The following is a 12283-nucleotide window of genomic DNA, read 5'->3' on the forward strand; positions in this document are numbered from 1 at the left end:
TTTCCCCACTGTGGGATAAAGTCATATCTTATCTTATCTTATCTCAGAGGGAAATATTGTAAGATTGTACTTTCACATAACATTTATTTGACACCTTAAGTTATTTGTTACTTTACAGATATGTGGATACAAATACAAAATAAAACAATACCCTATTATATATACATTATTATAGGTTAAGCTACTTAGCAGTATGTAAAAGTAATGCTCCATCTTTACCAATTGCAATAATTACACTTGAATAAATTAATAGTTACAATCAAATAACACATTATTCTGAAATGGGCCATTGTGCATGATGAGAGTTTTTGTTTACTTTTGGTACGTTAAGTATATTCGAGGTGAATACTTTTGTATTTTTTACTGAAGTAAGTTTAGTAAGTTGAATGCAGGACTTTTTACAATCTAGTATTATAGTCTAAGTAAAATGTTTCAGTAATTCTTCCACCACTGTACGTACATACAAGTGGATGGCCAGTGGTCAATCAAGTATTCTGTTCAATACTTAAAATAAATGAAAATACTATGATGTAAAACACCCAATTACAAGTAAAAGTCCTTCAATCAACATGGACCAAATCATATTGTTTTATTGGATTCTTATTAACTTGAAACATTTATTGCTGGTCAATGTGAGCTGTTGTAACTACTACTACTGTTGGGTAGTTGAATCTTTAGCATAACATTATATTATATGAAGTACATATGGTTTGTATGTAGCCTCTTCATCCATAAATTAACTTCAGTTGTCATATAAATCTTGTGGAAATAAAAAAGCACAATATCAATCATTGAAATGAAGAAGGGAATTAGTATAGAGTAACAAAAATGGAAATAATCAAATACCCACACCTCAAAATTGTACTTCTTGTTCTCAGTTACTTTCTTAAAATAGTCCAATTCTTTTTTTAAATTCAAAATACCATATATTGAAGCTGTATGAAGACACACATTTGATATTTTCATAATTACAAAGAAATTTCAGTTAGATTTTTAAAATAACATTTGAACTTTTTGCCACATATTGTTAGTTATGGATGGTGAAAAGTAGGTCCACATCACAGACATATAAATATCCAAATCATGATTCATATTAAAAGCAACAACAACATTTAAATTCATAGAAAAACGTATAAGAGAAGTTGAAGGTAAGCAGTGTACAGATAGAGGATTGAGAAACCAAAGACAATAATACCAGAATAACATCAGAGAGCTGGAGGATGTTCCTTCAAAATAAAAGCACAACATTGACTGATTTTTTAATATATATATAAACATCATAAAGGATGATGTGACTCTTATGTAATATTTATACATATTAAAGACTTGTCTTCATTTCGCAGATGAAGATCCATCCAAGTTATCTGCTACATGCATTGGTGAAATGTAATTAAGTACATGTACTCAAGTAAAATCTTGAGGTATTTGTACTTTGAGTATTTACATTTTATGCTACTCAATACTTCTACTCCACTATATTTCAGAGGAAAATATTGTACTTTTCACTTCACTTGATTCATTGTTAAAGCTTTAGCTACTAGTTGCTTAGTTTTTTATTATTATATATTTTTCATAAATGAACTACACTTGCAAATAGGTCATAGTATAATATTATAAGTCACACCACCCATCATTATATAAAGTTATTAAAATGAGCTCCACCTTTACCAGCTGCAACATTAATGTGATGATCATCTGAATACATCAGTAATTATAATTTAATAATATATTATATAATAATATATAAGTGGTTCATTCACTTTTGATACATGAAGTATATTTTGATGCTGATACGTGTGAACTTTTACTTAACTAAGATTTTGAATGCAGTACTTTTACTCATAGCAGAGTATATTTATACTGTAGTATTGCTACTTTCACTTAAGTAAAAGATGTGGCCACCGCTGGCTGCATGTATTGTGACTAACCTTATCCTGTTACTCTTTAAGTGAGACCATCAGTTTGGGGATAATTAAAACCATCTACCTCAGATTCCACATCGAACAGTCTTTGATTTGTATTTACACTAAAAAAAAGTTTGGCAATGAGGCTTTTATTTTTAAAACCTCAGCCTGGAAGTACCTCTTAATTCTGGTTAACTTGACTCTCGTGGTCTGCGCTCCGGTCGGGCAGACAGTTGAGGGGGGTAGTTATCATCAGCACGACCACCGAGCAGCTCCGAGTCTCTCATAATGCATGGAGGCAAGAGAGGACTGGTGGCTCCGCAGAACACTTTTCTGGAAAATATTGTCCGGCGTTCCAGTGGTGAGTTTTACTCTGAAAGGGTCAAACAAGAATTAATGGATGTTGATTTGGCGTGTCAATCAAGGCATCACACAGGGCTGCATGGGGTGCTGAAGTAAATCTATACTGTTATTTCTGTGTTATTAAATTTAATGGGAAGCTGTAGTGAATAACATTTCTTGTAATTTTTTTCTTCAATCTAACAATAAAATATATGCGAAGAGATGAATTATGCAACACCTCATGTTCAAATTCCCTGGATAAACAAACTCAAGTCAGTATAGTAGCCTATTCTAAGACACCAGTATACCATTATTAGCTATTAAAAACAAAAAAAATGCAGGTTTACTGGTCTGTCAAACTCAATTTCATGATTTATTGCTCATTATATGATATTTTACGGCTTGGTCTATAATAAAATGTCCTTTATTTCTAAATGATTATTTTGGGTGAATGATTATATAAAAAAACGGAGCTGTGTCTCAGGTAGAGAATCTATTTCTGTGGCTATTTATTTGGTGTGTTGAGAGATTCAAGTCGGAGTCAATACAATATTTATTTATTTTACCTAAAGCCTCAAAGTGTTTAAAATGTGCTGCAAGGTGCTTTTTCAGTAACAATTGAGACTGAATTTGTCTTGATATTTTTTAAATTATCTTATTAACATGAACAGCAAGTGTGAAAATATGAGCATCTTATTCTTACAAACAGCTTTATTGATTTTATTTTAGGGGATGTATATTATGAATTGTGTTTATGGTGACTGAGTTGCACTTTGTGGTATATTATCTCTTGTGTATCGTTTTGCAGTAATATTTGTTAGTGGTTGTTGTTTTCTATTTAGAAACAGTAATACTGTTATTAAAAGTTTATTTTTAGATTGACAGTCTGTGTGGCAGCTAAAAGCTTCCTCATGAGAGTGAGGCTGAGTGCGTGTTTCCGATCTGACTGTTTTCATTATGAAGTGCACAATGTCAGACAAACTGTAGAATAAAAGAGTTAATGCAACATGAATTAAATATCTCACCTTTGTAGTACACTCTAGAATAATTTTGTCTGTGGCATTAACCAGAAATTCAGCCATTATTGTCTGAATCTCTCGAACCCTGAAATACCCGGAGTGGATGCATTTATCATGAAGCTTTACGTTTAAAAGCTTCAATGCATTGCTGACTGTAAATTGGAGAAAATGTCCTCAGTCTTTTCTCTCGAGGCGGCAGCAGCTCCGTCCAAACTGCTGTGAAGCTGGAGAACTTTGCAGCTCCTCATCAATATTTAATTCACATTAAGGGTGGAACATAAACATTTTATCAACAACTATTTCTGCCCAGTGACTTGTCTGATTACCCCTGTTGACTGCTGCTTCAAATATTAATGATGCTGTTTACATTACATATGGTTTTTAATAATCTTACTTATAGTGGGTTGAGCTGCTCTGTGGTGATTTGTATAAATGCAATATCTAAGGTAAAGATTTACTTACTGTATAGCTGAGGGTCTCTCTGATTTATGACACTGGTTAGCAGGATTTAAAGCCAGGAGACGGTTTAAAAAATTTTAAAAAATCAGATTTAAACGTATACATCGAGAATCCAAAAACTAAGAAAATTCTTTATGAATTGAAGTAAATGGGGGCAGCAGTAAATCAATATCAAAACATCCACTTGTGCATTATTTTTCCGGAATAGCAGGGAGCACAGCTGCAAAATCTTGCAAAAATGTTCATACTTATGTAAAATGTATGTGTTTTTTTTAAAGTGTTTTAAATTGGAAGATTTTAGTCAAGATGCATTTGTTTTGGAAGTACTGATCATACAGCTGGATCAATTAGACATATATTATATAGCACAAGTTAATAAGAGTTTGTAAAATTATGTTTTGATACAGTTTTGCTGTTGTTAAATTTGGCTTCCATTTACTTCCATTCATCAAGAATGTGCTGTTTTGCAAGATTTGCATTTGAAGTTTTCTCATTCTCCATTCAATTTTCAAGAATTCAAGGTAACACAAGTTGAGTAATTTATATGCAAATTATTATTTTGTAGGCAAAGAAGCTTTAATCAACTATTTTTGAATACAATGATGCAACAATAATTCTAATCAATTAGTCAATATTCACAAACTATTGTGATAATCAATTAATTGTTAACATTATTTTTCATGTAAACATAGGAGAAAAGGCTGTTTTCAGAGACTTCCTGCTATTCTCTACTTTATATTGTAATAAACAATGATTTTTGGGCTTTGGGTTGACAAAACAAGACATTTTCCCTTAACTTTGAAAAACTGGGATGGGAAACATTTTTCAGACATTTTATACACCAAAATCAGCAGATTAATAATTAGCTTGCAGCCCTATTGGCATTTACAGCATAGTTGGCAAAAGTACCAAGCAGTGGCAACACAGCAAAAACCAGTCCAGCTTAAATGAGGTTGCACTTACGTAACTCTAGTTGTGATGTTCATAAGGATGCCCCGGTTTTCACTGACAAAAACCCCCAAAGGTGGATCAACAGCTGCAGTTTAATCAGCAGGTGTGTTGTTAGCAGTAATTAGTTTTGTTGTGTATTTTGTTGCAGAAACCAGTTTCCTGCTGGGAAATGCACAGATTGTGGAGTGGCCGGTTGTTTACAGCAACGATGGATTCTGCAAGCTGTCTGGATACCACAGAGCTGAAGTCATGCACAGGAGTAGCACTTGCAAGTAAGATGTTTTTTTTAGTGGCCTGAATATGACGACAGTGGGTGGTTTATATTTTGAGAAATATATGATGTTTGCCTTTATATCTAGTGGTGTAGGTGCATGAAGTGATCAATATTGTTTTGCTCATGTCGAGGCTTGAAAAAGGCCTCTGAAAGCTTGCCTCCATGAGTAAAATATTTTTGCTCCAAGTGCGCAGCTTCTTTTTATTTTTCACAAGCCTTTATTTGGTCACGGAAATGTGATCTTTATATAAAATATATCTGGAAAAATTCAACTAATTATGGAAGTGGTACATATCAGAGCTGAGATGAAATTTAGAAAAAGTTTGTAGCCGTTCTTTAATCTGCTGCCTTTCTCTATTTGTTCTACTTTATTTCAGTTTCATGTATGGTGACCTGACGGATAAGAAGATGATAGACAATATCAGACAGACCTTTGATAACTATGAGTCCAATTTCTATGAGGTGTTGCTCTATACAAAGAACAGTAAGTATCAATATCAAGCCCTATGTTTTCTAAAATCGTCAAATATGTGATATTTTCTCCTCCTTGTTTTTATCCATTTGTGCTCTCTCACAGCTCTCATTTGAACTGTTTCCTACAGGAACACCAATATGGCTCTACATGCAGGTAGCTCCAATCAGAAATGAGAACAACAAGGTGGTGCTTTTCCTCTGCACCTTCAGAGACATAACGCTTTTCAAGCAGCCGATTGAAGATGAAGCAACTAAAGGTGAGACAGTCCGTGTTCTTGGATCAAAACCAAGTTGAATCAACCAGACTACATTCAATATTCCAGTGCATTTATGATATAAATGATAACTGCTGGAGATCATCCACTTCTGGCATTTTAATGTCGAATTCCACACACAAAAGTGTTAGAATACAATGTCTCATGAAGGTCCAGCCAAAGCTAAAAAAAAATCCAACAACACCATGGAGGGTGCAGCAAAGTCAGCACACATGAGTGGCTGTGACTTAACAGACGTTTGTTTCTTGGTTTGTAACATACAACTGTCCAGGTGTTGTGTGTGCGGGTCAGTGAACACTGGTCTCTCTGGGTGCCATGTCCTAGGGGGTTAAGTGTGCCACGGAGACTTTTGCATACGTCAAGCAGAAACAAAGGACACTCAGACCACAGGGGGACACTAAATGTAAGAAAACACTGACAATACACAGAGGGAATAAAATACTCTCTTTGTTTTTGAACAGAGATTAGGGAAATTGTCCATGAACCATCAAGTCTTATGCAGTATACAGTATACATGCAGTTGTTATCTTTTGGCTGCTGTTTCATATTATTAATTATTGAGAGGAACACACTTTTATAGAATGTACTTGGGTAACAAACAATACCAACAATACCATTTTTATAGTATATTTGCTTTTATTACATCTTCCCTTCTGCAGTGAAAGGGCTGCCAGGATGATGCATTCATGAACAATTGTTTTAGTTGGAAAAATGAATTTCTTTCTGAACTGAAGGTTATCTTTTAAACCTGCCAATTATTTTTCCACAAGTGTAATTCAGTAATGTAGCCGTGTACATTACGTAGCTGTTGCCGCTATTTAAAAGTTACTCTTCACTTGCTAAATGTATGACAGCCACTGATGAATCACTCACTCAGTGATCCAAGAGGAAACGGCACAATGGACTGGAAATCTCAAGAGGCCCCTCTACAATTAATTTTATGAATGATTTGCATGTAAACAGTAGTGTGTTAGCAACCGTGTGTACATGTGTGTAAACTGTATCTCTTCCTTATTCAGGATGGACCAAGTTTGCCAGACTGACACGGGCACTGACCAACAACCGCAACGTCGTGCAGCAGTTAGCACCGCTGAGCAAGACTGAGGTCACCCACAAGCCGTCCAGACTGGCTGAGGTGAGCAGCATCTAAAAGAAGAGTTTGTTTTACAATACTATGCATCTACTAAAAATACCTTAAGCTAAATCAAGAGAGTGCCTTAAAGATAGAAGATCTAGAGTGTGTAAAAAATGCAAACAATAAAGTAATACTCTTCAATTTCAAGGGAAAATCCACCTTAAAACTGTATTTGACAAGATGAACTGCCAAAACTGAAAGCATTTATGATAAGATTACTGTTCCTTGATGCATTTACAGTCGATTCTGTATCCGTGATGTTACATTTTCCCTCTGAATGAAAGGCTCTCCAACTGGGATCAGACATTCTCCCTCAGTACAAACAGGAGGCCCCTAAGACTCCTCCGCACATCATCCTCCACTACTGCACATTCAAGACCACCTGGGACTGGGTCATCCTCATCCTAACTTTCTACACAGCCATCATGGTGCCCTATAACGTCTCCTTTAAGACGAAGCAAAACAATTTGGCTTGGCTGGTGCTGGACAGTGTTGTGGACATCATATTCCTGATTGACATTGTGCTCAACTTCCACACCACCTTTGTGGGTCCTGCCGGAGAGGTCGTTTCAGATGCCAAGCTCATACGAATGAATTACCTGAAAACGTGGTTCATCATCGACCTGCTGTCTTGTCTGCCCTATGACATCATCAACGCCTTTGAACATGTAAACGAGGTGAGAGGATTTTTATGCATTGGTACTTAACACTGCCTTTATTATCAAAACATTTCTGATTGACTGTTTCTATGAAGGATGTCATGACATCTGCCTCTCCAGCGAGTCATCTCCGCGAGTCTTCAGTTCTGCACAGGAACACCACACGAGCAGACGACTCTGTACTCCCAGTAAGAAAATACATGTTTTTTTTTCCTTAAGCTGCTATAATCAATATTTTTATACTGATAATGCACCAAAGAGCTGACAGCTAAACTAGCCTATATACAGTTTTTTAAATTATATTTCTTCCCATCGGCTATCAGTCTGATGAAGATTTAGCTCCTGATATCAAGGGTCAATGTTTCTGGGGTTCTGTTTCAGCAAGGGGATATCCAGATGAGCAATAACAGATATCTGGGCCAAGACGTCCTCTTCTGTGAACTGGTCACTGTTGACAGTTTGTTCAGCGACTTGAGAAAAAAAAGTGGAGTTGAGAGACAATGTCTACAACCTGATTCTTTTACTTGGACTACGAATGGAAACATGAACACAACAACAATACCAAAATCTTGACCTGAGCCCACAGATTTTGCATTCATATGCAGATATGTTTATAGAGATTAGTTTTAAATGTAAGAGTGAGAAAAAGGCTTTGTACAACAGTAAAATACAACAATCTCAGTTACACCTATTGAATCCATAAGGAAAATGTTTTGAACAATAAACTCAGTAGGGCAACATCTTGTTGGTGTTTCCATAATCAATTAATCAGAATTATTTTTCTGAACAATTAATTAAGTGTTTGGTTGATAATATGTCAGAGGACAACTTCTCATCACAAACCCTAAGATGACATATTCAGAAAGCTCCGGCCAACAATCTAAAATCCCAAAGATATTCAGCAAATAATCATGGAATACTCCAAAACCCAGAAAACATAAAATGAATTTTTGTGGCTTAAATAATGAATAACTCGTCAAAATATTGGCGATACATTTGACTCACACTTCAACCTGTCTCATACTTCCCCTTGTCTCTCATCGTAGGGTCTCAGCAGCCTGTTCAGCTCCCTAAAGGTGATCCGCCTGCTCCGGTTGGGCCGGGTGGCCCGGAAGTTGGACCACTACCTGGAGTACGGAGCAGCCGTCCTGGTCCTGCTGGTGTGCGTCTTTGGTTTGGTGGCCCACTGGCTGGCCTGCATCTGGTACAGCATCGGGGACTACGAGGTCATCGACCTAACCACCAACACCATAAAGACGGACAGCTGGCTCTACCAGTTGGCCCTGGATATTGGGACCCCTTACCGATGGAACACCAGTGGTACAGGACAATGGGAGGGTGGTCCCAACAAGGACACACTGTACATTTCCTCTCTGTACTTCACAATGACGAGTCTCACCACTATTGGATTTGGAAACATCGCTCCGGCTACAGACGGAGAGAAGATTTTCTCCGTGGCTATGATGATGGTGGGCTGTAAGTACGCAATCATCTTCAAAAATTAGCACTATGTTCCAGACATTTTAAATAATCTTTTCTAAATCAGACTAGAAAACAAGTCTAATGTTACATAACAAATAATATAATTCTATTAATACTGCTCTTAGTATGAGTGGTGGTTAATGGAGCATTAAATGGAGTCACACAGCCGCCTAATACAGACACACACACAAGCTCTTTCAATCACGTGAACACACACATTTAAACAGCTTCCGATTACCACCAGGCCTTCAACCTTTCCTGTGTATCGCCAAGCCTCTTACAAACAGCTCAAACCCTAAATGTATCAATTGCCAGTGGACAGGTCGTCAAGGCAAATTTCAGTAAAGCTTTTCAGAACAGCTTAAATCAAAGTGACCACTGTTTTTCTTCTTCAGTGGACATACAGCACAACCTTGACAGTCCGAATCAATCTGAGCAGAGGACAAAAGAACAGCAACACCCACCACTGTTGTTTCAGTGGCGTTCAGTATGAAGGCTACATGTGCTAAAAAAAGACTACATCAGAGTTATGATTGCTCAACATCTCTTCACTAGAAAAGGTGTATGTTTTACCCCAGTGACACACACTATAGTAGTACCAATATACTTACTACATCCCCATGAAATACACCAGTTTGTGCACTGGTATTTTATCCGCTGTTGCAATTAAGTTGATGCTCAAGGCAGGGGAATGTTGTAAATTTAACACTGTGGCTACGGTGATTTGAATTTTATGTTCAATTTTGGCTTCAAACTATTAAAAAACAAACATGATAGTCAAAAACTATTATTGTGCCACAATGTCTGTTTTGTATTTGGGTATATTTTTGTATTTGTTTTTTTAATATAGTCACAGGAATATTTTGAATTTAGTTTACAAAAATGTTGACCACTTTAGTGTTTTTCAGTTGGTTGTGGCAGCGTGCTAATGTCACAATATAGATTAACTTCATTATTTTGATCTAATTTATTCTTACTTATTATTTTTAAATAATACTTCAAAAGTGGTGTTTCCATCATGAAGACATTTTTCAGCTCAATTTTATTCGAAGTTCAAGAAACTCACTATTAATTTCAGTTTTTTAATTCATAACTGCACAAGGTCTCCAAAGTAATGTTAAATAATCACAATTTCAAAATAATCATGATTATGATTTTTGCAATAATCAAGCAGCCCTGCTGTAGCTTGATAGTGCCAGATATCAACTTATTTAAAAAAAAAAATCAATATAAACACATAATATAGAAAATAGAATGTAATGTTTCATGTTTTTGTCATTGAAACTTTGTCTGAGCTCGGTCACATGGGGCCAATATTAAGTTATTCTAGCCCAGCTAGCTAGCTTCAACAAAGTGATTAGTGTGACAACTGCCTATAAAGAGTCTGCCTCTTGTTATAGTGACATAAGCTACCACTTTATGTCCGCAGCTGCAGGTGGGAAGTGATATGCCAGAAGAATAGCAGCTGTGCAGCATTAGCCACTTTTCGATCTCCCCATCACTCTAAAACAAAAGGAATATACATCCTTTGATGCCGTTTCCAATCCATTCATGCGTTCATCCATTCATAATATGCCAGTACAACCTTGCAGGAGCCGAAACAATCTGGATGCATTTACTTGCATGCTAGACACGATAATGTGCTCCACAGCCCGGCTGGTTGTCTGCCAGCTGCTGGTAAAGTAACATATGGTGTAGATGTGCAGATGCAAAATAGAATTCAAGCTCAGTATGATCAACACATAGCTAGTTCTTACAGATGAATATGTGGTGTAATAGTAAGCAACACTATTGTATGCTAATTAGGATCATTGCATCTTAACTTGATGTTGGTTGCATGCTTTGTTATCACAATCTTAAAAAGTCAACAACAGAAAACAGGATATAAATCACATATTTACACATGCGCAGCAGGTGCCATTTTCAAAGCTTATTTTAATAACTCACTAATACTTTTGTATTTATAAATAATTCTTTGCACTCAAAGTATGCAGTAGTTTTCTCTTGACTCACATTTTGCTGCAGCCTCAGTGTTTGAACCACTGGGAAGAGTTTAGGACTCGGCTTTGTCGATAATATAAAGTGACATGTTCAGCGCCTATCGCAGCCTGCTGCATGGGGCTCTGTCTGAAGGTTGATCATCAGTACCCTCCATTAGAAAGCATCGTCTTTGTGTTAATTCACTCGTAATGAATGATGTGGGCCTCTTTTCGGCTTTAAATTGTTTGTTTAGATTCAAGGAATAAATGTTTTTGCACGTTCATTGATGCTTAATGGAAAACACTTCATATAACTAGTCTTGAGTAACGTAGACTCACAGTGCAGTGTTATAGACCTAAACACGTTGTATAACACTGATAGCTTATAGACAGTCTACACTGTCTTCCAGTGTCATGTTTTTAACTTTACAATAAAACTACTGGTACTTTAGGGAGTGGTGAACACTGTATTCAACTAATCTGATCTACCTCAAACTCGATCTTGTGATTGCACTGTGTAATCATGTAATCTAACTCTTGTTTTTCTTGTAGTGTGTGACTGTATTTTATTTGTGTCTTGTGTGTTTGGCATAACCATTTTGCTTTTGTGCTGCCATCTTGGCCAGTTCTTTTACCTGGTTAAAAAAGGATATTGACTGATATTGAAATATTTCATTCACAAAAAATAATATATTATTATATATTTTTAACACAATAACTCAAACCAGCCTCATTTAACCCTAGTGCCTCACTACTACTACATTCTATACATTTTTGGCTTATTATTATTATTATTATTATTATTATTTTGGCTTTGTTAATGCATATGGCATGAATTTTGGAAAGGGTGTGAGTTTTTTTTATTATTATTTTTATTCTTCTTTATTTTAAAAAATCAACCTGAGCTCCTATAATAAATCTATTATTACCTGTGAAGGCAATATACAGACACCCTTAAACTCATATATTCTGTTATATTTATTATTAATCTAAAGACCTGGCTTCAAACCTGTAGTTTTTACTGTTTTGAACCATACTGAGCCATTTTTTCATGTTTGCGCTTTGGGGTAAATGCATGCTATTTTCCTGGTTTCCACTGTTGCTGCTGTGGAGCACTGCAGTGTTTGATGTTTGATGTTGCTAATCATTAACATATCCTCATCCTTACACATCCTTCATAGACTCTGAAAAAGAAATATCTCCCTTCAGAAAAATATTTAATTTTTTTGCGTGTAGGATCATATGAACAAACTGGCCTCTAAAGGGTTTAAATTCTACAAATGAACGAATATTTGGTAATTATGCTCCAGAGTGATGTTGGTTTAAAATA

General features: G+C 35.9%; 1 protein-coding gene and 1 long non-coding RNA gene across 2 annotated transcripts in view; one reads left to right on the forward strand and one right to left on the reverse strand.

Annotated features, from left to right (window-relative positions):
* Positions 1 to 12283, reverse strand: part of LOC131990781 (uncharacterized) — a 24156-nt gene continuing 11873 nt past the window's right edge. Inside the window, exon 3 of the long non-coding RNA XR_009396086.1 lies at positions 1 to 2277. This is a non-coding gene — a long non-coding RNA (uncharacterized LOC131990781). The remainder of the gene's footprint in view (positions 2278 to 12283) is intronic.
* The window catches only part of LOC131990779 (potassium voltage-gated channel subfamily H member 5-like), a 17754-nt gene continuing 7657 nt past the window's right edge, over positions 2187 to 12283 (forward strand). Inside the window, exons 1-8 of the mRNA XM_059355895.1 lie at positions 2187 to 2265; positions 4824 to 4947; positions 5327 to 5433; positions 5552 to 5680; positions 6718 to 6833; positions 7118 to 7510; positions 7588 to 7680; positions 8539 to 8968. Of these exons, the coding sequence (XP_059211878.1) occupies positions 2193 to 2265; positions 4824 to 4947; positions 5327 to 5433; positions 5552 to 5680; positions 6718 to 6833; positions 7118 to 7510; positions 7588 to 7680; positions 8539 to 8968 (1465 nt within the window). The 5' untranslated portion in view covers positions 2187 to 2192. The remainder of the gene's footprint in view (positions 2266 to 4823; positions 4948 to 5326; positions 5434 to 5551; positions 5681 to 6717; positions 6834 to 7117; positions 7511 to 7587; positions 7681 to 8538; positions 8969 to 12283) is intronic.

The sequence above is a fragment of the Centropristis striata genome, chromosome 18 (assembly GCF_030273125.1).
Source record: "Centropristis striata isolate RG_2023a ecotype Rhode Island chromosome 18, C.striata_1.0, whole genome shotgun sequence".
In the NCBI taxonomy this organism is placed as follows: Eukaryota; Metazoa; Chordata; class Actinopteri; order Perciformes; family Serranidae; genus Centropristis; species Centropristis striata.